The 23,507-nt window shown below is 52.7% G+C and overlaps 1 protein-coding gene across 1 annotated transcript; it reads right to left on the bottom strand.

Annotated features, from left to right (window-relative positions):
- Nucleotides 1-13,830: 13,830 nt before the first annotated feature.
- LOC140717743 (neuronal PAS domain-containing protein 4-like) lies at nt 13,831-21,448 on the bottom strand. The gene is given in 10 exon segments (XM_073031457.1): nt 13,831-14,456; nt 16,127-16,603; nt 16,606-16,748; nt 16,751-17,330; nt 18,232-18,367; nt 18,519-18,628; nt 19,809-20,058; nt 20,152-20,254; nt 20,761-20,912; nt 21,145-21,448. Coding segments are annotated over 10 exon segments (2,142 nt in total). The 5' UTR covers nt 21,320-21,448; the 3' UTR covers nt 13,831-14,440.
- Nucleotides 21,449-23,507: the final 2,059 nt, after the last annotated feature.

Here is a 23,507-nt window from a genome sequence, read left to right as displayed (position 1 = left end):
CACTGAGGACGCCACACGCAGCATCCACCCGAACGAGAGTGCTGAGGTTCAGCCGGGCAGGAGGGTTATCACCCCGCGATCATGCCATCAGGCAAAGCGAATGTTACACTCTCAATTACTTCAATGTTTCAGAGTTACAAAAGACGCTGTGAACTTGAAACTTGAAGGAGTTGTCGACACTCCGGATTGAAGTTCAACGCCAGGCCTCACAGGAGCAGAATCAGGCCATCAGCTCTGCCATTCAAACCGTGGCTGATTCATTATCCTGCCTTCTCCCCATAACTTTTGACAACCTTACTAACAGCCACCGCTTTAAATATACCCAGTGACTTGGCCTCCACAGCCGTCGGCGGAAACGACATCCACAGATTCACCTCTCTCTGGCTAAAGAAATTCCTCCTCATCTCTGTCAACCCTTTGGCCCACAGTGGGCTGCTACACCAATTAAATTAGTAATCAAATGGCCAGCTAAACGAATCTGTTCTGCCTACACAAGGTCCATATCCGTCTGTCTAAGAATTACTTAGGAGTCTCTTTCAGCACCATAGACAGCGCATTCCAGGCGTTCCACTCTCTGTGCAAAAAAACTTGCCCCTCCCATCTCCTTTGAGATGAAACCCCCTCTCGCCTTAAAGTCATGCCCTCTGGTATTAGATGTTTCAACCCTGGGGGACAGATACTGTCTGGCTAACCCTCTCTGGCAGAGTAGCACACAGGACGTGTGTAGAGGCTTGAAGAATATCACTGGCTTCAGTCAGCCTAGCGGCAGGGCCTCGGACTGTAGTCGTGAATGGGCTAACGGGTTCAACCAATCCTTCAATAGGTTTGACAATTTCCTTTTCACACCCCCACCTCCCCCCCTTCAACCCACCAGTCCAGGTGCAGAGGCACCCAGTGCTCCCTCAGCACCTACGCCTCCCCTCCTCCAGTTCAACACGTGGATGAACAACACAGGCTACCACTGTCCGCACTCCTGCTCCTACCATCCGTACCTCCACCGCACCAACTGCTATCGTGCCGATCTTCACCCCACCTCCCGCCAACCCCTCCCCCTCAGTCATCATGGACTCACCTTCACTACTGAGCAGGTGAGAAGAGCTCTGGGGAAACTCAGACAGGCCAAAGCATTGGGACTGGATGGTGTGGACCCCAAGGTCCTGAGCAGCCGTGTGGAGATCCCCAGCGCATTTTCAATCTGAGTCTCGCCCTGGAAAGGGTCGCGACTGTGTGGAAAACATCACGTGTGGTCCCAGTAGTCAAGAAGGGCCAACCGAAAGACTTGAATGACTACTGTCCAGTGGCCCTGACGTCACACATCATGAAGACCCTAGAGAGGCTGGTCCTGACTCACCTCTGACCCCCTGGTCAGATCAGCCCTCGATCCCTGCAGTTTGCCTACCAGGAGCACACTGGAGTCAACGATGCTGTCATCTACCTGCTGAACAGAGCCTTCTCCCATTGGATAAGCAGGGCAGCACTGTGAGGATCATGTTTTTCTGATTTCTCAAGTGCCCTCGATACCACACAGCCCTCGTTGCCGGGGGAGAAGCTCCGTTCAATGCAGGTTGGCACTTCCATTGTATCCTGGATAATGGACTACCTGACCGGCAGATCACAGTTTGTGCGGCTTCAGATCTGTGTGTCAGGCGTGGCTATAAGCGGCACTGGGGCCCCACAGGGGACTGTATTGGCTCCCTTCCTGTTTACCCTGTATACCTCAGACTTTAGATACCACACTGAGTCATTTCATCTGCAGAAATTCTCTGATGACTCAGCAATAGTTGGGTGTATAAAGGGAAGACGGGAGGATGAATTCAGGGCCCTGCTGGAGGACTTTGTCAAATGGTGCAAGCTGAATCATCTGCAGCTCAACATCAGCAAGACAAAGGAGGTGGTGATGGACTTTAGGAAGGCGAAGCCTGCACTACTCCAGGTTACTATCGATGGTGATGACGTGGATGTGGTGAGGACCTACAAGTACCCGGGGGGGGCACCTGGATGACAGACTTGAGTGGAGCACCAACACAGAGGCTGTGTACAAGAAGGGCCAGAGTCACCTCCACTTCCTGAGGAGACTGAGGTCCTTTGGAGTATTCAGTCTCTCCTTCACACATTCTACCCGTCTGATGTCGCTAGTACAATTTTCTATGCGGCGGTGTGCTGGGGCAATGGCATCAACACGGGTGATGGCAACCGGCTGAATAAACTGATTAGAAAGGCTGGCTCTGTTATAGGATTCAAACTGCACACACTGGAGGAAAACCCTGGCAATTCTGGACAATGTTTCTCGCCCTCTGCATACCACCTCGGCTGAACAGAGGAGCACTTTTAGTAACAGACTCAGACAACCGCACTGCTCCAAAGAGCGCGATATGAGGTCAATCTCACCCTCGGCCATTAGGCTCTATATTGAGTCAACCTATAGCTGGGGATGTCGTGACCCCCCTGCCCCCGCCCTTGTTAGACTGTTTGAGGTAACTTATTTTTTATTCTTTCTACTTCTCTTCAAATATCTAATATCTGTGCACTTGTGGCACCATAATTTCCTTTTGCATCAATGAAGTATAACTATCTATCTATAAATCCACTGACCCCAGGCAGACAATCTTTGAAGACTATTGATAATGGCTGGGGGTGGGGGGGTCACCCTTCTTGTAAAGGCATTTCCCAGAAGAAGGCAATGGCAAAATTTGCCAAGAACAATCATGGCCATGCAATCATGCCCGGCCATGTCAATACGACACGGCGCATAATGATGATGTCATACAGGACGGTGCATAATTATGATGATGAGTGCACCTGCCTCAATCACTTCCTCTGGCAGTACATTCCACTCTCTCTGGGTGAACCACTTGCCCCTCGTGTTCCTATTAAATCTCTTCCCTCTCACCTTAAACCTGTGCCCTCTTGTTCCTGATTCCACAGCCTTAAATCCTCTCATGATTTTCCACGCCTCTATAAGATCACCCTTCATTCTCCTGCACCCCAATAAGAAAAAAAATCCCACACTGCCTGACCTCTCCCTGTAACTCAGCTCTCAAGTCCTGGAAATATCCTTGTAAATCTCCTCTGCCCCTTTTCCAGCTTAATTGATAGAAGTAGACAAAATTATGAGGGGTATGGACCGGGTAAACGCAAGAAGGCTTTTCTCACTGCGGTTGGCAGGGACTACACCCGGAGGTCATGGGTTAAGGGTGAAAGGTGTGAAGTTTAAGGGGAACAAGAGGGGAAACTTCTTCACTCGGAGGGTGGTGAGAGCGTGGAACGAGCTGGCCAGCACAAGTGGTCGATGCGAGCTGAGTTTCAATGTTTAATAGAAGTTTGGATAGGTACATGGATGGGACGGGTGTGGAGGGTTATGCTCCAGGGGCAGGTCGATGGGGTAAGTAGTTTAAATGGTTCAGCATGGATTGGATGGGCTGAAAGGTCCGTTTCTGAGCTGCACTTGCACATGACTCTATTAATGCCATCTTTCCGATAGCAGGGAGACCAGATGTGAGCACAATATTCCGTCTGTGGCCTCACTGAGGCCTTGTACGACTGCAACATAACGTAACAGAAATTGCTTCAGTCAGAGGGTGGTAAATCTGTGGGATTTGTTGCCACCAGCGGCTGTGGAGGCCAAGTCATTGGGCGCATTTAAGGCACAGATAGATAGGTTCTTGATTAGCCGGGGCATCAAAGGAGACGGGGAGAAGGCAGGGGAGTGGGGAGGACTGGAAGACTTGGATCAGCCCATGAGTGATTGGTGGAGCAGACTCGATGGGCTGAATGGCCTACATCTGCTCCTATATCTTATGGCCTTCTGGTCCCGATGTCTACGCTCAGTATGCAGGCTGATGAAAGTCAGTGTGCTGAAAACCTTCGCCACCACTCTGTGATGCCGCTCTCAGGGAAACACGCGCTTGCAGTTCCCGGTTTATAGAAGCATACAGCTCAGACCCTTCGGCCCAACTGGTCTATGTTGGCCAAGGTTTCCCATCCAGCCTAGCACCATAGGCCCCAAACCCTCTAAACCTGTCACAACCACGGACTCTGCCGCAGGGGCCGCGGAGCAATCGTGCAGGTTCCAGCTACTTCGTGTTCCATCGTGGTGGTATTTAACTCCCTTCCTCTCTTTCCACTCTTGACCAAAAGCACAGCAATGTCTACACCCCGCGTAGCCTCACCCTTTTCCGGGAAAGAAGACCACTGAAAATTGACACCAAAAGGGAGCGATATTCATTTAGTATTTCAAAGTTCAAGGTAACATTTATTATCAGGGTACATACACGTCTCCACATACAACCCTGTGATTCATTTTCCTGCGGGCACACTCAGCAAATCTATAGAGCAGGAACTGTAAACAGGATCAGTGAAAGATCAAGCAGAGTGCAGAAGGCAACAAACTGTGCAAATGCAAATGTAAATAAATACCAATAAATAATGAGAACGTGAGATAAAGAGTCCTTAAAGAGAGATCATTGGTTGTGGGAGCATCTCAATGGATGAGTGTGGTTATCTCCTTTTCTACAAGGGCCTGATGGTTGAGGGGTGGTAACTGTTCCTGAACCTGGTGGTGCGAGTCCTGAGGCTCCTGTACCTTCTACCTGATGGCAGCAGCGAGAAGAGAGCACGGCCTGGGTGGTGGGGGTCCCCGACAATGGACGCTGCTTTTCTGCGGCAACGTTTCATGTAGATGTGCTCAATGGTTGGGAGGGCTTTAACCCATGAGGTACTGCGTCGACTCCACTAACTTCTGTAGGATTTTCTGTTCAAAGGCGTTGATGTACCCATACCAGGCCATAACGCAGCCGGTTAATACACTCTCCACTACACATCTATAGAAGTTGGTCAAAGTTCTGGGTGTCGTGCCGAATCTCCGCAGACTCCTAAGGAAGTAGAGGTGCTGTCAGTATTTAGTAACTGTTCCCAGCACAGTGTTGACATTAACTTTCAGCTTGAGAATTTTATGCTGGCCTGGCGCATAATCTTTTTTTTTCCTTCTGCACAGTTCTCATTAAAGTCAACAAACAATTGACTTGCTATGGTGCCTGTCTCTCCACTCCTGGGTCACGGCCGCACTCCCTTTCCAATCCACGTACCTGTCCAAGTGTCTTTTAAAAGTTGTCACTGGTGTCTTGTACGATATCAACATACCATCCCTGGAGGGTGAGGGACTGAGAGGAGAAGTTCTATAATCATGAGGGGTATAGATAGGGTGAATCAGAGGGGCCCAGACAGGCTCTTTCCACTAAGTGCCTCGGTCATTTCCTCTGGCATCTCGCTCCACATAGAGACCGCCCTGTATGTAAAAACATTGCCCCTTTCTGCTATGAAGCTCTTCCCTCTCCCCTTAAAGCCGTGCCCTCTAGTCCTGATGAAGGGGTCTCGGCCCCAAAAGTCGACTGTTTATTCCTCTCCACGGACGCTGCCCGGCCTGCCGAGCTCCTCCAGCGTTCTGTGTGTGTGTGTGTGTGTGTGTGTGTGTGTGTTGCTCTGGATTTCCAGCGTCAGCGGATTCTCTCATGTTTCCCTCCAGTTTTTGATTCCCCCCCCCAGCCCTGGGAAATAGCCTGTATTCACCTTTCCTATAGCCCTCACGGTTAAATGACGCCACCTCCCAGTCTCTTACACTCCAACGATGGTTCTCTGATATCGTATGAGACACCAGTGAGGCCTAATTTGGACTTTCATGTCCAGTTTTAGTTACCTACCTACAGGAAAGTTGTAAACAAGAGCAACAGAGAAAATTTACAAGGATATTGCTAATTTTGGAGGAATTGAGCTATAAGGAAAAAATGAACAGGTTAGGACTTTATTCCTCGGAGGGTAGAAGATTGAGGGGAGATTTGATAGAGGTATTCAAAATCCTGAGGGGGTATAGATAGGGTAAATGCAAGCAGGATTTTTTTCCGCTGAGGTTGGGTGGGACTACAGCCAGAGGTCATGGGTTGAGGGTGAATGGTTTGAGGGGAACCTTCTTCACTCAGAGGGTGGTCAGAGAGTGGGACGAGCGGCCACAAGTGGCACGTGCGAGTTCGATTTCAACTTTTAAGAGAAGTTTTGATAGGTAGATGGACGGGAGGGCTGTGGAGGGCTGGGGTCCCGGTGCTGGTCAATGGGAGTAGGCAGTTTAAATGGCTCAGCATGGCCGAGATGGGCCGAAGGGCCTGTTCCTGTGCTGTACTTTTCGATGAACTCAGTCCCTCAAATCCTGGCGGCACCTTTGTAAGTCCTATCTTCATTCTGAGAAGTTTAATGACTTCTTTCCTATCGCAGGGAGACCAGGAATGAGCACAATATTCCAATTGTGGCCTCACCAGGGCCTTGCACAACTGCAGCACAACGTCCCAGCCTCTATGCTCAACATAAACTGAGCACGATACCCCTCACCAGCATCTTGTATGGTAACAAAATGAGCTCCCCAGCGCTCATGATCAGCACGTCACCCTGTTCGATGGCCCCAGGTGCCCCTCTGTTCCACTTCCAACGGCCACTTCATTAGGTTAACACCTGCACGCCTGCTCTTTAATGCAAATCCCTGTTCAGCCAGTCACATGGCAGCAACTCAAAGCATGCAGACACGGTCAAGAGGTTCAGACCAATCATCAGGATTGGGAGGAAATGTGATCTAAGTGACTTAAGACCATAAGACGTAGGAGCAGAGTTGGGCCATTTGGCCCATCGGGTCATGGCTGATCCATTTTCTCTCTCAGCCCCAGTCTCTTGTCTTCACCCTATATCCCTTCATGCCCTGACCAATTAAGAAACTATCAATCTCTGCCCTTAATATACATAAAGACTTGGCCTCCACAGCCGCCTGTGGCAACGAATTCAACAGATTCAACTCCATCTGGCTAAAGAAATTCCTACTCATTTCCATTCTAAAAGGATGCCCCTCTATTCTGAGGCCGTGTCCTCTGGTCCTAGACTCTCCCACCATAGGAAACATCCTCTCCACATCCACTCTATCTGTGTCCTCTGGTCCTAGACTCCCCCACTATAGGAAACACCCTCTCCACATCCACTCTATCTGTGCCCTCTGGTCCTAGACTCCCCCACTATAGGAAACACCCTCTCCACATCCACTCTATCTGTGTCCTCTGGTCCTAGACTCCCCCACTATAGGAAACACCCTCTCCACATCCACTCTATCTGTGTCCTCTGGTCCTAGACTCTCCCACCATAGGAAACATCCTCTCCACATCCACTCTATCTGTGCCCTCTGGTCCTAGACTCTCCCACAATAGGAAACATCCTCTCCACATCCACTCTATCTGTGTCCTCTGGTCCTAGACTCCCCCACTACAGGAAACATCCTCTCCACATCCACTCTATCTGTGTCCTTTGGTCCTAGACTCCCTCACTACAGGAAACATCCTCTCCACATCCACTCTATCAAGGCCTTTCACCATTCGATAGGTTTCAATGAGGTCACCCCTCATTCTTCAGAATTCCAGTGAGTACAGGCCCAAAGCCATCAAACACTCCTCATGTGACAAGCCATTCAATCCTGGAATCATATTTGTGAATCTTCTTTGATCCCTCTCCAGTTTCAGCTCAGCCCATAAGGGGCCCCAACCTGCTCACAATCCTGCTTGTTATTTCTATGAAGAATTCCAACAGATTTGTCAGGCAAGATTTTCCCTGAGGAAACCATGCTGACTACGGCCTATTTTATCATGTGCCCCCAAGTACCCCGAAACCTCATCCATAATAATTGACTCCTACGTCTTCCCAGCCACTGAGGTCAGACTAACTGGCCGATAATTTCCTTTCTTCTGCTTCTCTCCCTTCTTGTAGAGTGCAGTGATATTTCCAATTTTTCAATCTTCCTGAACCATCCCGGAATCTCAGTGATTCTTGAAAGGTCATTGTTAATGCCTCCACAAACTCTTCAGTCTCCTCTTTCAGAACCCTGGGGTGTACGCCACCTGCTCCAGGTGATTTATCCACCTTCAGACCTTTCAGCTTCCCAAGAACCTTCTCCCTAGTTATGGCAGCTCCGCACACTTCATTCCCACTGACACCTGGAACTTCCAACATACTGCTCGGGTCTTCCACAGTGAACGCTGATGCAAAATGCTTATTCAGTTCGACCACCGTTTCATTGTCCAGCATTACCACCTCTCCAGCATCACTTTCCCAGTGGTCCAATCCACTCTTGCCGCTCTTTTATACTTGTGTATCTGAAGAAACTTTTTGTATCCTCTTTATTATTACTGGCTAGCTTACTTTTCTATTCCATCTTTATCTTCTTAATGACTTTTTAGTTGCCTTCTGTTGGTTTTTAAAAGCTTCCCAATCCTCTAACTTCCCATTAATTTTTGCTCTATTATATGGCCCCTCTTTGGCTTTTATGTTGGTTTTGACTCTCTTGTGAGCCACAGTTGTGTCATCTTTCCTTTAGAATACTTCTTCCTCTTTGGGATGCATGTATCCTCTGCCTTCCAAATTGCTTCCAGAAATTCTAGCCATTGATGCTCTGCCATCATCCCTGCCAGTGTTCTTTTCCAATCATTTTTGGCCAACTCCTCTCTCATGCCTCTGTAATTCCCTTTACTCCACTGAAATACTGATACATCTGACTTCAGCTTCTCCTTCTCAAATTTCAGGGTAAATTCGATCATATTGTGATCACTTTGCTCCTAAGGGTTCTTTTACCTGAAGCTCTCTAGTTGTTCTTCGCACAACACCCAATCCAGAACCATACAAAAAATATCACGTCGACTGTACTCTTTTCCACAGATGCTGCCTGACCTGCTGAGTTCCTCCAGCGTACAAAAGATTCTGGAGGAACTCAGCAGGTCAGGCAGCATCTGTGGAAAAGTGTACAGTTGATGTTTCAGGCCGAGACCCTTCCTCAGGTCCTGATAAGGGGTCTCGGCCCGAAACGTCGACTGTCCTCTTTTCCATAGATGCCGCCCGACCTGCTGAGTCGGGCAGCATTTTGTGTGTGTTGCTTGGGATTTCAGCATCTGCAGATTTTCTCTTGCTTGTGATTGGCTCCAATCCAGAATAGCTGAGCCTCCAGTGGGCTCAACCATGAGCTGCTCTCAAAAGCCATCTTGTAGGACTCCAGAAATTCCCCCTTCTGTAACCCAGCAACAGTCTGATTTTACCAATCTACCTGCACATGGATATCCCCCATGACTATTGTAACATTCCCCTTTTGGCAGGCAATTACTATCTCCCATTGTAATGTGTAGACCACATCCTTACTACTGTTTGTACACAACTCCCATCAGGGTCTTTTTACTCTCGCAGTTCCTTCGCTCTACCCAGAATGATTCAAAACCTTCTGACCCTCTGTCACCTCTTTCTAATGATTTGATTTCATTTTTTACCAACAGAGCAACAGCCCCCCCCCCCCTCACCCACCTTTCCATAGGCTGTGTATCCCTGGACATTAAGCTCCCGGCTATCATCTCTCAGCCATGATTCAGTGATGCCTACAACGTCATAACCTGCCAGTCGGTAACTGTGCTGGAAGTTCATCGACCTTGTTCAGTACACTGCGCACATTCAAATATAACACTTCCAGTCCTGTATTCACCCTTTTCGATCTTGTCCGCCTTTCACGTTGCGACTCATCCTGTTGACTGCAATTTTGCCCTATCAACAGCCTCTCCTCACTTCACATTGCCTCTGTTTGTAAACCAGCTACCTCTTCTTCAGCACCATTATCCACCTTTCCTACGATACTTCTTGCATTGAAGTATATGCAGCTCAGGGAACTAGCCACAACCTTTCGATTCCTAATTTTGTCTGACTTTACCAGCTTCTGCCTCCACAACCTCTCCGCTAACCGTTCTGGCGCTCTGGCTCCCATTCCCCTGCAACTCTAGTTTAAACCCCACCGTGCAGCATTAACAAAAATCCTTCCCACTAGGATATTAGTCCCCCCTCCAGTTCAGGTGCAAACCATCCCTTCTGTACAGGTCCCACCTTCCCTGGAAGATAGATAGATAGATAGATAGATAGATAGATAGATAGATAGATAGATAGATAGATAGATAGATAGATAGATAGATAGATAGATAGATAGATAGATAGATAGATAGATAGATAGATAGATACTTTATTCATCCCCATGGGGAAATTCAACTTTTTTCCAATGTCCCATACACTTGTTGTAGCAAAACTAATTACATACAATACTTAACTCAGTAAAAAATATGATATGCATCTAAATCACTATCTCAAAAAGCATTAATAATAGCTTTTAAAAAGTTCTTAAGTCCTGGCGGTAGAATTGTAAAGCCTAATGGCATTGGGGAGTATTGACCTCTTCGTCCTGTCTGAGGAGCATTGCATCGATAGCAACCTGTCGCTGAAACTGCTTCTCTGTCTCTGGATGGTGCTATGTAGCTGGAAGTATGGTGCTGGAAGGGAACCCAATGATCCAAAAATCTTAGACCCTTCCCTCCTACACCATCTCCTTAGCCACGCATTAAACTGTATGATCGTCCTAGTTCTAGCCTCACGAGCATGTGGCAATCCTGAGATCGCAACCCTGGAGGTGCTGCCCTTTAACTTAGCACCTAACTCCCTGAACTCCCTACTCAGAACCTCGTCACTCGTCCTCCCCACGTCATTGGTTCCTACATGGACCACGACTTCTGGCTGCTCACCCTCCCACTTAAGAGTGCTGGGAACTCGATCTGAGATATCCCGGACCCTGTCCGGGGAATCTCATTGTTGCCCACAGAACCTCCTGTCGGTTCCTCTAACCAACAAATCCCCTATCACCGCAGTGTGCCTCCTCTACCCCGCACCCCCCTACCTTTCTGAGCCACCGAGGCAGACTCGGTGCCAGAGGCCCGGCCACTGTGACTTTTCTCTGTTAGGTCACCTCCCGCCCCCTGACGGTATCCAAAGTGATATACCCGTTGTTGAGGGGGATGGCCACAGGGGTAGTCTACACTGGCTCCTTAACCCCTTTCCCCTTCCTGACTGTCACCCAGCTTCCTGTGTCCCTGCTCCTTGGGAGTAACTACCTCTCTGTACGTCCTATCTATCACCCTCTCAGCCTCCAAAATGATCCGGAGTTCATCCAGTTCCAGCTCCAACTGCTTGACATGGATTGTTAGAAGCTGCAGCTGGATGCGCTTCTCACAGATGTGGTCAGGGACACTGGAGGTCTCCCTGCCTTCGACATCCCGCAAGTGGAGCTTTCAACTATCCTGCCTGACCGCTCTTCTGTTCCAGCTGAGCAGATATAAAGAAAAGGAAACGGACCTGAACTTTTCTCTCCTTTGCTTTTCTCTGACTGAGACTTTTCTGAAGCCTTGAAGAACCAAAGCCTCAAGAGTACGGTCTTTACGGAAAAGAGGACAGTCGACATTTTGGGCTGAGACCCTATATCAGGACCTGATGAAAGATCTCGGCCTGAAAGGTCGACTGTTTACTCTTTTCCATAGATGCTGCCTGGCCTGCTGAGTTCCTCTAGCATTCTTTGTATGATTCTGGATTGGGTGTTGTGCAATGGACCAGAATTGATTGGCGAGCTTAAGGTAAAGGAACCCTTAGGAGTAAAGTGATCATAATCTGATCAAATTCACTCTGAAATTTGAGAAGGAGAAGCTGAAGTCAGATGTATCAGTATTTCAGTGGAGTAAAGGGAATTACAGAGGCATGAGAGTGGAGTTGGCCAGAATTGATTGGAAAAGAACACTGGCAGGGATGATGGCAGTGCGACAATGGCTGGAATTTCTGGAAGCAATTTGAAAGCAGTCTGACTCAGTCCACTCAGATGATGGCCGCTGCGCTTGCCCCTGCCTTCCTTTAATTTGCTCTTACTAATCAATCCCAAACGTCGATTGGCCACTGGTCAAAGCTCTATTACGCTGCTGTGACCCGCTCCTGCCCGTTATCCTCGGGTTATGGATCTGATTGAAGTCCCCTCTTCTCCGAACTTCCGATGTCTGGATTGGCCACTGGTCAAGGCCCTATGACCGTGCAATGTTGTCGGTGCCAGACGGGTTTGAGTATCTCAGAAACTGCTGATCTCCTGGGATTTTCATGCACAGCAGTCTCTAGAGTTTACAGAGAATGGTGTGAAAAACAAAAAAAAATCACCCAGTGAGCGGCGGTTCTGTGGACGAAGGTGCCTCGTTAATGAGAGAGGTCGGAGGAGAACGGCCAGACTGGTTCAAGCTGACGGGAAGGTGACAGTAACTCAAATAACCACCCGTTACAACAGTGGTGTGCAGAAGAGCTTCTCTGAATGAACCTTGAAGTGGATGGATTACAATAGCGGATGTACAGAATTACACTCAGTGTATGTACAGGAGGTAGCTAATAAACTGAGTGCATATACACATAGGCGCTTCTGTTCACATCCCCCTAGCTCACTCTGTTTCATGGAGTGAACATAAATTTGATATTCTCCTCCCTAAAGTCCTTCAGATCACTTTGCTTTTGTGTAGTGTTGGAGGGCAAGAGGTAGGTTCTGTTGGGTCTGACTTTAATTATTATTTTATTTGCACTTAACAATTAACTGTCTGCTGGTATTTTACATAGTTGCTTATATACAGGTAACTGCTTAATATGCTACCTAGTAGTCACAGTATGTCTACGCAGTTGTTCGGTGTGCCCCCTAGTGGTCATGCATTGTATTTGCAGTTGTTCAGTGTGCCCCCTAATGGTCATGGTATGTATTTGCAGTCGTTCAGTGTGTCCCCTAGTAGTCATGGTGTGGATATACAGTTGTTCAATGTGTCCCCTCGTGCTTCCGTTTCTAGTATTCTAGAAAGCTCTGAAAGCTTCTTATTTGAATAGGACCTTTCTTATTGGTTTCTCCCAGAGGACCACAACCTGCTCAGAGGTTGACCCTCCCAGAGCTCACGTGCCTCGATGACCCGGAGAGCGATGTTGGCTGGAGTCAGGCCTTTGTGCTTTGGCTCTTGGTAGGGTCACCCATGCCAAACAGGGTCAAAGGGTAGAGGTCAGACTAAGAGTGGTCCACCTAGTCCTCCAGGTTCAGGGCCGACAACCCCGACTGGTCAAACAAAACTGTTACGGAAACAGCAGCGAGGATTGTTTCTCCGTCTGATTGTGACGGTATTCCTGAGTCTCCACCCGGGATTTGAGTGACTGACGGTGGTGAAAACCGAGAGGAAGCTACTGACACGATGAAGGAAGCCCTGAACACCGACAGAGATGGAGGGCCTTCGTCGCTGCCCCAAACGCCAGTGATGTAACAGGGTCTGCTGTTTTTTCATTGGTTGACTCTTATCTGTACATTTGAATGGAATTTTCCTTATCAATGGTATAAAAGAGCTCTGCACAAGACCAGCACCAACTCTTGTCTGCTTCTGAGTCTCCCTCTCGTCACTTCCTAGACCTCTATCACTGTCCGCTTTACCACTGTCTTTGTTCTATTTAAAATCAATAAGAAAAAGGTCATGAAGCAACAAGTCTCGCGCCTCTTCCCTGACTTCGGAAAGAATCTTGGATTGTTTGTTTATTTATTGGGATACGGTGCAGAATAAGGTCCTTCAAGCCCCCCCCCAGCAAACCCCCTCCCCAATTTAATCCTAGCCTAGTCACAGGACAATTTACCGTGACCAATTAACCTACCAACCGGCCCGTCTACGGACTGTGGGAGGAATCCCACGCGGTGATGGGGAGACCGTACAAACTCCCCACGGGCAGCGCGAGGGGGGGGGGTGGAATGGAGCCCCGGGTCGCCTGCACTGTAAGGCGTCGTGCCGACCGCTACGCTACGCTGCCGCGCCCCGTTAAATTCCAAAAGGGCTCCGTCCGGCTGCTGACAAGCCGAGGAAAGAGGAGGAAAGCCAGCGCTGATTTGAAATATCTTTAATATAAATAGTTCTGGACTCCAGCAGCAGGTACAACACTTTGAAAACGTACACACAAAAACACGGTTTCACAATGTACGTCTCTTGATTATCAAAAATGCTTGCATTTTCTTTAAATACGCACATTTATATATATATGTACATACATATATAATCTTTCTGCGCGAAAATATTAAAATTAAACAGGATTCAATCCCAATACTTGGTCGTAGAGAGTTCTACGTAGCAATGATGACACGTGAATTTTACATTCAGAATGTGTCATTTGTACAGTACATATCAAAAAGTATCTAACTGGCTCTTACTTACGAGTTTTATGGTCACTACAAGTGAATACAGTTTCATCTTACGATATCCTTCTCCTTAGCAACAACTATTCTACTTAAAGTTTGATCGTTACGCAAAGGTCCGCTGTGTCTCATTGGTCGTAATGTTTACAAAAAAAGGTAGGATCCTTTAGTACATAAAACACCCTATCCCGCCTCATGCAATGCATCGTCAGAGAGAACTGAGGTTTCAGTAAATGTCCTTAGGTCAAGGAGTTACTTGTCACTAGTAATAGCAGCTTCACAAAATATGACAATATGCCATACTCGATGAAGTAAGTCACGGACTTATTTCAGAACGAGGGGTCACCTCCACTTCCATCTGCGGGGAGGAGACAAGAGAGGAAATATGCCCGGTTAGTTTCGACGTACGATCCAGAGCCCACCCCTCATTCAATCGCCACCCCCCCCCCCCAGCTCAGTCACAACCTCGGAGGCAGGGGAGCCCGTTTAGGACGGAGGTGAGGAAGGTAGGTGAAGGTGCGGAATTTGTTTGCCACAGACGGCTGTGGAGGCCGAGGCACTGGGTGTATTTAAAGCGGAGGTTGGTGGGTTCCCGATTAGTGAGGGCAACAAAGGTAGTGGGGAGAAGGCAGGAGGACGGGGTTGAGGGGATGGTAGATCAGCCGTGGGGCCAATAGCGGAACAGACACTGAATGGCCTAGTTCTGCACTTTTGGCTTATGGACCTACTAAGTAGTAGATTCTGCCGAAGGGTTTTGGCCCGAAACGTCGACTGTTAACTCTTTTCCATAGATGCTGCGTGGCCTGCTGAGTTCCTCCAGCGTTTTGTGTGTGTTGCCCGGATTTCCAGCGTCTGCAGATTCCCCCTTGCTTGTGTGTGCGGTAGATTAGTAGAAGTTGGCCCCGTGGATGAGAGCTGGTGGCAAACCCCGCTCTCCCCACCCCCCCCCCCCACAACTTCCCGGTCACTGAGTTCTTGCAGGGAGGGGGATGGCATGGATGGATACAGGCAGAGCTGGAGATGTGCGCAAGTGTGAGAGAGAAGGTTGGGGAGGGAGGGAAAGGGGTTTGTTTCAATAAACACAAAAGAGTTTCTGCAGGCACTGGAAATCCAGAGCGACAGGCGCAGAAACGCTGGGGTGGGGTAGTGAGGGGGAGGGGGGAGGGTGCTCAAGCGGGTTGGGGCAGCATCTACGGAGGAGAGTGGAGAGTCGACGTCTGGGGCCGAGGCCCTTCGTCGGGACTGGACAGGAAGGGAGAAGAGGCGGGGAGAGGATGGTGGGGGGCGGGCAAAGAGGTCCAAGCTGGCTCGTTGTTATGGCCCCCCTCCGCCGAGATGCGTGGGCGGTGTTCGCGCACCCTCGGGTCGCGCTGATCGTCTCGTGCGAAACTTGCTCCGACGCGTGCGCGACAGTGACGCGTACCCAAATCTTTGGTCTCGCCCCGGTCCTCCCGGCCACGCAGCGCCTCCCTGGCAGGGAGGTCGAACTGCAACGTGACATGTTTACATAGCCTTTTCTCATTGGAAACACAGCTTCCTCCCGGAAGCCCAGATCGGGGAGCAATTCACTGGCTGCTCTCCCAGACCACACCGGCGACATACCGGACGGAAGGAGGCGGGAAGGCTGCAATCCAAAAGGGGCTTGGCGGGGTGGCAGACGGAAAGGAGGGTCTGCGGTCCGTTATGGTGGTGGAGGGGGTTAGGCTTTCTTATCGTCTACAAGGTGGACACTCACACACCCCATTGAAACGACCCCGCCATACGAGTTATACCCGCTTGCGACGCAAACTGGGAGCAAGAGGAGGTAGTTTTGTTTCCCTCCCCCCCCCAACTTAATTCCCACTGATTGCTGTCCTAAACGTCTCCCAAGCCACATCACCCCCCCCCCCAGGATAAGTGAAAATGGTCTCCATAGAGTTTGCGTTAACGGGCTTCCTGCCCCACTCCGATGGGCCGAATGGCCCTCTACTGCCCCCTTTCCTCTTGCTGCCAGTTTGGTGCGGTGAAGAGCGGGCCCCGGGGACCTACCTTGCTGGAAGTATCCCCTGGCTACGTCTCTGGAGTTGATGCAACTCAGCGTTGAACCCGTCACAGGGGGGTCTTGAGACATAGGTCTCAAATACTGTTTCGTACGAAGCCAATTCTTCAAGGAAGGATTGTTCTTCTGGAGAGAGATCCGTAGCAGAGCGGGAGTCCGGGCTCGTCGCGGCCTCCGGCTCCGGAGCGCTGGGGCCGCCGGAGCCGCTGGCCTTCGGCGAGCAGGTGGCACCGAGAGCACTGCCGGCCACCGCCGGCGCCTCGAGGTCCTTCAGCAAGTTCTCGATCATGTCGTCGCCCTCGTCTTCCTCCTCCTCCTCTTGCGGGGCGTAGCTCACCGCGGCGAAGTCGACGCCCCTCCAGGGCTTGGGGTCTTGGAAGTCCAGGAAGGAGGAGGCGGCGGCGGCGGCGTCGGGAGAGGGGAGGCTTGGGCGGGAGATCCCCCCGCGGGGAGGATCTCGCCCGGGTCCGAGTGGTTGAGCCAGTTCATGGCCTCTGCGTGTTCCCTGCCGTCCAGATAGCCAAAGCAGCCGCCGGCTGGCATCTTGATGGGCGAGGCCTCGGGGGTGAGAAGCCCCTCCGGGGTCCTGGGTACGTGGATGGGAGAGGGGGGACCCGCAGTTTGGGGAACCCCATCACGGCGCAGATGCCCCCTCCGTTGCCGGGGCTGTCCGGGGAAGGCGGCAGCTTCTCGTAGAGCGGGGCGCAGACCTCGGTGCGGTAGAAGAGCTCGCCGGCGGCCGGTCCGTACCCGTCGCACCCCCCAAAGGCGAAGGCTGCGCCCGGCAGGCGAGGGGTGCAAGGAGGGGTGGGCGACTCGCCCCCGAAGACGCAGTCGCTGTAAGCCAGCTCCGGGAGTTCGGCCGATCCGGGGTCGCGCCGGGCAGCCGCTCCACCTCGCCCTGGCTCTGGGGGCCTCTCGGGGCCAGAAGTCGTCCCCCGTCCCCTTCCTCGGGGGGCGCGGCGGCGGCGGGGACCCTCCACGAACTCCAGGCAGATTCCGCTGAAGTCGAAGGACTGGGCCGAGACGCCGCTGGTCGGGGTGCCGGACAGCGGGGTGAAGACGGTGTCTGGGCTGGACAAGTAAGAGGGGGACTCCAGCGTCGGCGGCGGAGCGGGCAGGGCGTAGGCGAACATCTGGTTGTCCATCTCCTCCTCGGACAACTGCTGCCGGAGGCACCAGGCCTCATTCTCGCTGCGGGACAGGGGACAATGTCAGGACGGCTGGCCTGCCAACGTTACAACGAGCCCCGCGCAAACCGGTGCCGTGGGGACTCTGAGCGCGGACCGAGGCCCTTTGGCCCGACCGTCTCATTCCTGCCGTGTTCCGATCACATTCCAACCCCACCCCCAAGAGGTCACTATGGCGCAGCGGGTAGGGTCGCTCCCTCACAGCCCCCAAAAGCAAGGCCCTTCGGCCCAATCAAATCCATGCTTCTCGTCGTTCTAACCCGGTTCTTGTCCCCACTAATTGCCCGCCCCGAGATTCACAGGGGCCGATTGACGGTGGCCCGATTAATCTACCAACACAGAGCAAAGCCGGTCGAGGCCCCTCGGGAGGAAGTGCTCAGGAGGATTTCAGGTATGGAGGGGTGCTGCAGGGCTGCGGGGAGAGGGTGGGGGTTTCGGAGAGCCAGTTAGGGGCAACAGCCTCCCGCAGCCCTGTGGTTTCAATGGGCCGAACCACTCAGCGGCCGAGCACAGGCACTCGGGAGCCGAATGGTCCTATCCAAGTCAATGGGCCGAATGTCCTCCCCATAGCACGGAGGCAGGCCCTTCGGCCCAAGGAGCCGCGCCGCCCACCAACCCAGCTAGGTAAGCCGAGCCAATTTACGAGAACCAATTAGCCTGCGGACCGGTAGGACTGTGGGAGGAAACCAGATCGCCCGGAGGAAACCTGCGCGCGGTCACGGGGAGGAAGTCAGCGCCAGAAGTGAAATCTGGGCTCGTTGCGTTCGCCGCCACCGGGGTCTCTTTAAAAGAAAAGCTCTCCCCTCCTGTATCGCTGCCCTGTATCAGAGCCACCGGCGCTGGGGGTGTGTGGGGGAGGGGGGGGGGACCGGCGACTGGCGTAGGAAGCCCCGCCCGCGGCTCACCTGATGGCGTAGTTGTGGCACAGCACGGGTGCCTCGGCACACTCCACCTGCCCCGCCAGGTAGATCCACACCCACAGGCCCTCTTTGCTCTGGAGGCGCACCACCATCTCCGTCTTGGCCTCGCTCCGCCCGCTCACTGCCGAAGAGAAAGTGGGGGAGAGATTCCCCCCCTCCCGGTTAGAGCTCGCAGCCACTGACCGAGGGCGAACGGGGCGAGGAGAGGGGTGGAGGTGCGGGGGAAGGCGGCGTGAGGGAGAGGGGGCGCAACAGGACTCGCTCACACTCACCTAAGCGGTAGTGGTGGGTGGAGGCGTGCGATAGGTCCTGGGGGTGAACGAGATTATACCACGACGTGCCGACCAGCTCCCCGTTCTGGTATCCCAAGTAGTAAGAGACACTGTGTGGAGACAGAGAACGCCGGTTAGTAAAGGGTTAAAGATACTGAGCCGGCGCATCGATGGGGGGGAATCTCAGAAAGCCTTATTTGTCACACGCAGCGAAACACGTACCCCGCAGCTCACTGACCCTAACCCATAGGTTTCTGGGCTGCGGGGGGAATCCCGCGCGGTCACGGGGGTGGGGGGGCGGGGGGAGGGAGCGTACAAACTCCTTGCAGGCGTCGGCGGGAACCGAACCCCGAGCCGACCGCTCTGTTCCTCCGGGCCCGTCAAACGTGTCGCTGTGGTGGGCGAGGGTGGGGGGAGTCAGTCGGTGAGCTCAGAGCGTGGCGGCCGCTCGGCGGCCAGTGGGACCCAGTCACTTGTCCCCCCTTGCCTCCTAAGCACGCCGCGCCCGACCCCCCCCCCCCCCCCCCCCATGCTCCCTCCCTGTCTTCCTCAGTGTCCCGCCTGCCGTTCCCTGCGTGTCTCCCGAAGATGAACTGGTGCTGAGGGTGGTGTGTGTGTGTGTGCGTGTGGGGGCAACTGTCTGCGTGTGCTCTCACCGCAGTGTGTCTTGTGTGTTATGTGGCTGCGACTGCGCTTCGTGCCTGCGTGTTTGTGTGTCTATCGCTGCAAGTGTGTGCCCTTGTGTACGTCAAACTGTATGTATTTATTTGTGTGTGTGTGTGTGTGTGTGTGTGTGAGTATGTCTGTGTGTGTGTGTGTGTGTGTGTGTCTGTGTGTGTGTGTCTGTGTGTGTGTGTGTGTGTGTGTGTGTATGTGTGTGTGTGTATGTGTGTGTGTGTGTGTGTGTGTGTCTATGTCCCTGTATGTGTTAATGTATCAGCGAGTGTGTTGTGTCTGTGTGTGTGTTTATGCGCCTGTCTATGCGGGTGTGTTTGTGAATGTCTGACTATGTGTGTGTGTGTGTGTGTGTCTGTGTGTGTGTGTCTGTGTGTGTGTGTGTGTGTGTGTGTGTGTGTGTGTGTGTGTGTCTGTGTGTGTGTGTGTGTGTGTGTGTGTGTGTGTCGTGTGTGTGTGTGTGTGTGTGTGTGGTGTGTGTGTGTGTGTGTCTGTGTGTGTGTGTGTGTGTGTGTGTGTCTGTGTGTGTGTGTGTGTGAGAGAGAGAGAGACGGGGGGGAGCCGGGATGGACGAGCGGAGAACGGGAAGGCCTTTGCGCGCCGCTCCGTCCCTACCTGTCGGAAACCTCGACAAACATCATATCCTTGGAGTGGCGGCTCTGGAAGAAGGCGAGGAACAGGTGGTTCTCGAAGAGCCGCGGCCGGGTGTCCAGCGGCGAGCAGAAGGCGATGAAGACCGGCTTGGACGACCAGTACGTCCCGGCCGGGGGCTGGTGATAGCGGCCCCGGATCAGCACCATCTTGTTGCCGGCGCTCTGCCGCCTTACGGAGCGCGAGGTGTTGAACCGACAGCGGAAGAGACGCTCTGAAAAACGGCAGAGAGAAGGGGGGGTGTTGAGCGGAGGACCAGCGACAGGCAGAGACGCAGAAGGCAGACAGGGGACGCGGGGAGGCTCACCGGTCTCGGGAGAGGAGGTCTGCATCAGATGGGAACTCAGCACCAAATGGTCCAGGGAGTCGGTGATGTCGTAAATACTGTCGCCCTGCGCCACCAGGTCCACCTGAAATGCACGGCAAGATCCCACGTCAGCGGCGCGGCAAGATCGGGATTTCCCGAGGACGCAGCGCACGACCAGCTCGCGAGGGAAACCCCCGCCGGATCGCGCGTCCTCCCCCCCACCCCGCCGCGCCATCTCCCGAACTGGGTCGGGGTGGGATCCGACACACCGTACCCGCCCCTTCACCCCGCCCAGGAGCACGACAAGATCCCAGTTAAGTTTGTAACATCTGTCGCAAAGTCCAGCGGAGATATCCCAAATCGCATCGTATCATGTCTCCATCTACCACCTCTCCCCTCCCCGTATGGAGCACAGCAGGACTCCAACGTACTGCACGGCAAGATCCCAGTATGAAACGTGGACGCACAACTTCCTCAAGACTTGGGCGCGCGCTTTCCAGGCTGTAAACCCCCCTCCCCAGCTATGTGATGCCCCAGGATGGACGGGGAGAGGGGGCGAGGTTTGCAGGATTGGTTTCGGGGGGGTCGGGGGGGTTCCTCCACACTCACCAGTGAGTGGCCCAGGTGGTCGGAGACGTTCTCGGACACGTAGATGAGCTTCCCCTCGCTGCTCAGCGCCATCAGGAAGCCGGGCAGGGTCTGCACGAAGTCCGCCAGCTCCTGCGGCGAGATCAGGGGCAGGCACTCTTCCGTGTCGATGCCTGGAGGCAAAGGGGCGAGAGGTCAGCACATGGAAGTCCAACCCTGACGCCCGCGAGAGAACTACAACAATCTTCAAAACAAAACAATTTACAAACGCGCATCTTTCTTTTTTAAAAAAAGAACTATAATGTCAATCCCTTCCAAAAGGGCCAGCACGGGCACCGTGGGCCGAATGCCCCCGTCGCCCCCTCCCCCGAGCAGCCGTGAGGTTCGCTGGTAGCTAAAATTTACCCGGGTTGAAGAAGACCGACTTCCGGGTGTAGATGCACGCCAGGGACATAATGTGTAGGTAGGAGAGTCTCGACTTGTCAGCCTCCGAAATGGGTAAGAGTTCCTTCAAGTTTCTGATCTCCGCGTTGATCTGGTCTCTTCTCGCTTTCGATGCTCCCTTCGTCGACCTGTACATGGTTGCGAGCCTCCTTCGCCGTCTTGCCCCCCTCTCAGTCGTTGTCACCACAGCTTCTCTGCTCTCTCTCTCTCTCTCGCGCTCTCTTTCTCTCTCTCTCTCTCTCTCCCTTTCTCTGCTCTGGACCAGAACTGGATCCTCTGGTACAGCAGACTGAGGCGAGCGGGTTTTTTATAGGTGGTTGCCTGCGAGGGGGGCGGGCCTGCGTAACTGGGACGGTTCGCGTCAACGCACAGCGAAGGGGAGGGGGAGAGGGAGGCTTCGCGCTCGGTGACTAAAACCCACGCGTCAGTTCGGTCGTATGACGTCTCAACAGCGAGCTTCCCCAATTACGGACACAAAAAGATTCAGCAGTGGGGGAGGGAGGGAGTGAGAACCTACGGAGAAAGATGCAATGTAGAGGAGAGAGAGAGAGGAAGAGAGAGAGGTGAGAGGAGAGAGAGAGAGAGAGAGAGAGAGGAGAGAGAGAGAGAGAGAGAGAACGCAAAGGAAATATAAAACGGCGATGAGGGAAGGACGAGCCAGAGGACCGAAGGACAGGGATAAATAGGAAAATGGAGAGGGGGGAGGGGCAAAAAGAGGTGATACCCTACAGATAGCCAGAGGAATAGGGCGAGGGTTCGCTGAGGGGGGAGAGAGAGAGAGAGAGAGCGAGGGGGATGGAGAGAGGGGTTGCGAGAGAGCGCGGTCCTTATAAGGAGAGAGTGCTTGCGGTGAGCAGAAGGTGATTAACGTGAGGAAAGGTACGGGAGGTTTGGGGGGGTGGGAGAGAAGGCGGGAGACATTGGGAGAGAGGGGAGGTGGGGAGAAGAACACGGAACAGGCGCAAAACAAGAGGGGGTTCTGAGAGAGACAGGAGTCCTCCCAGGGAGGGCAAGTGGAGCCAGGGAGAGGGACCGGACGGAGGTAACATTTAAATCCGTTGGAGGCGCGGGGGAATGGTGTGTTTTTACGCAGGGGAAAAGGTCCAGATTCAGTGCGGACGGGGATTGAATTGGAGATTACAGGTATGAATGGGACCCCACTTTGTAATCGGCGAGAGGAGATTTCAGCACCGCAAGCCGTGGACCCGCGCCGCTCCCAACTTCTCCGGTAAAGGAGAGCCGGGAGGGGGTGGGGAGTACAGAAAACGAAGGGGGGGGGAGGAGGGGGGAGGTTTTCCAAAGGTTAGAAATAGAATGAGGGGGGAGGGCAAGGCGTGGAGGACGGGAGTCCCATTGGAGATAGTTACGCTCTAGCGCAAAGCACGTCACTTTCCTTAAATGTAACCCAGGAGCGGAGAGATTCCCAACTCTGGGATTTCCTCTTCCACCCCTCCTCCACCTCGCCAAAAAAAAAAAACAGCCACGATTCACGTCGTTCAGAGTATTCCCCTGCGGAGGGGAAGGAGGGGGGTGGTGGACATGAATTTTTTTTTTCACCCCGGGACTCTAAATATCAGACAGAATGGGACGGAGGCGAAAGCCAGGAAGGACATACCGATACACAAGGAGGCTTAGGGATAGCTAGATACATGAGATTCTGAATTAGGCAGCCTAGAGAAACGTTGCTACACGAGAAATAGACCCAGGGAGAGAACGAGACGGACAGGCGAGAGAAACAGAGACACGCAAGAGGTAGACAGCTCCGGGGAGAGACTGAGACGGACACAAACACACAAGGGGAGAGTGCAGAGGTCAGAAATCGGGATGGACGGAGAGGGAGACGCGGGATGTAAAAGAGGGATAGGGACAGGCAGGACGGTGAGGATTTATTGGGCATTGGCCAGGCCGCATTTGGAATATCGTGAGCAGTCTCAGGTCGCTTATCTAAGAAAGGGCGTGCTGGCATTGGGTGGGGGGGGGGGGGTGTTCAGAGGAGGTTCACGAGAAGGATCGCTGAATTGAAAGGGTTAACGTATGAGGAGCGTTTGATGACTCTAGGCCGGTACTCACTGGAGATTAGAAGAATGGTGGTGGGGGGGGGTTGGGGGGTTGGGGGGAGGAGGGTTCTCATTGAAACCTACCGAATGTTGAAAGACCGAGATAGAGTGGGAGGTGGAGAGGGTATTTCCTATATTGGGAGGGTCTCGAACTAGAGGGCACAGACTCAGAATAGAACAGAGATGGGGGGGGGGATTTCTTCGGCCGGAGGGTGGCGAGTCTGTGGAATTCATTGCCACGGACGGCTGTGGAGGCCGAGTCGTTGC

Source organism: Hemitrygon akajei, chromosome 28 (genome assembly GCF_048418815.1).
Source record: "Hemitrygon akajei chromosome 28, sHemAka1.3, whole genome shotgun sequence".
NCBI lineage: Eukaryota > Metazoa > Chordata > Chondrichthyes > Myliobatiformes > Dasyatidae > Hemitrygon > Hemitrygon akajei.
Note: the sequence above shows the minus strand (reverse complement) of the source record. Positions and strands in the feature narration are given on the sequence as shown.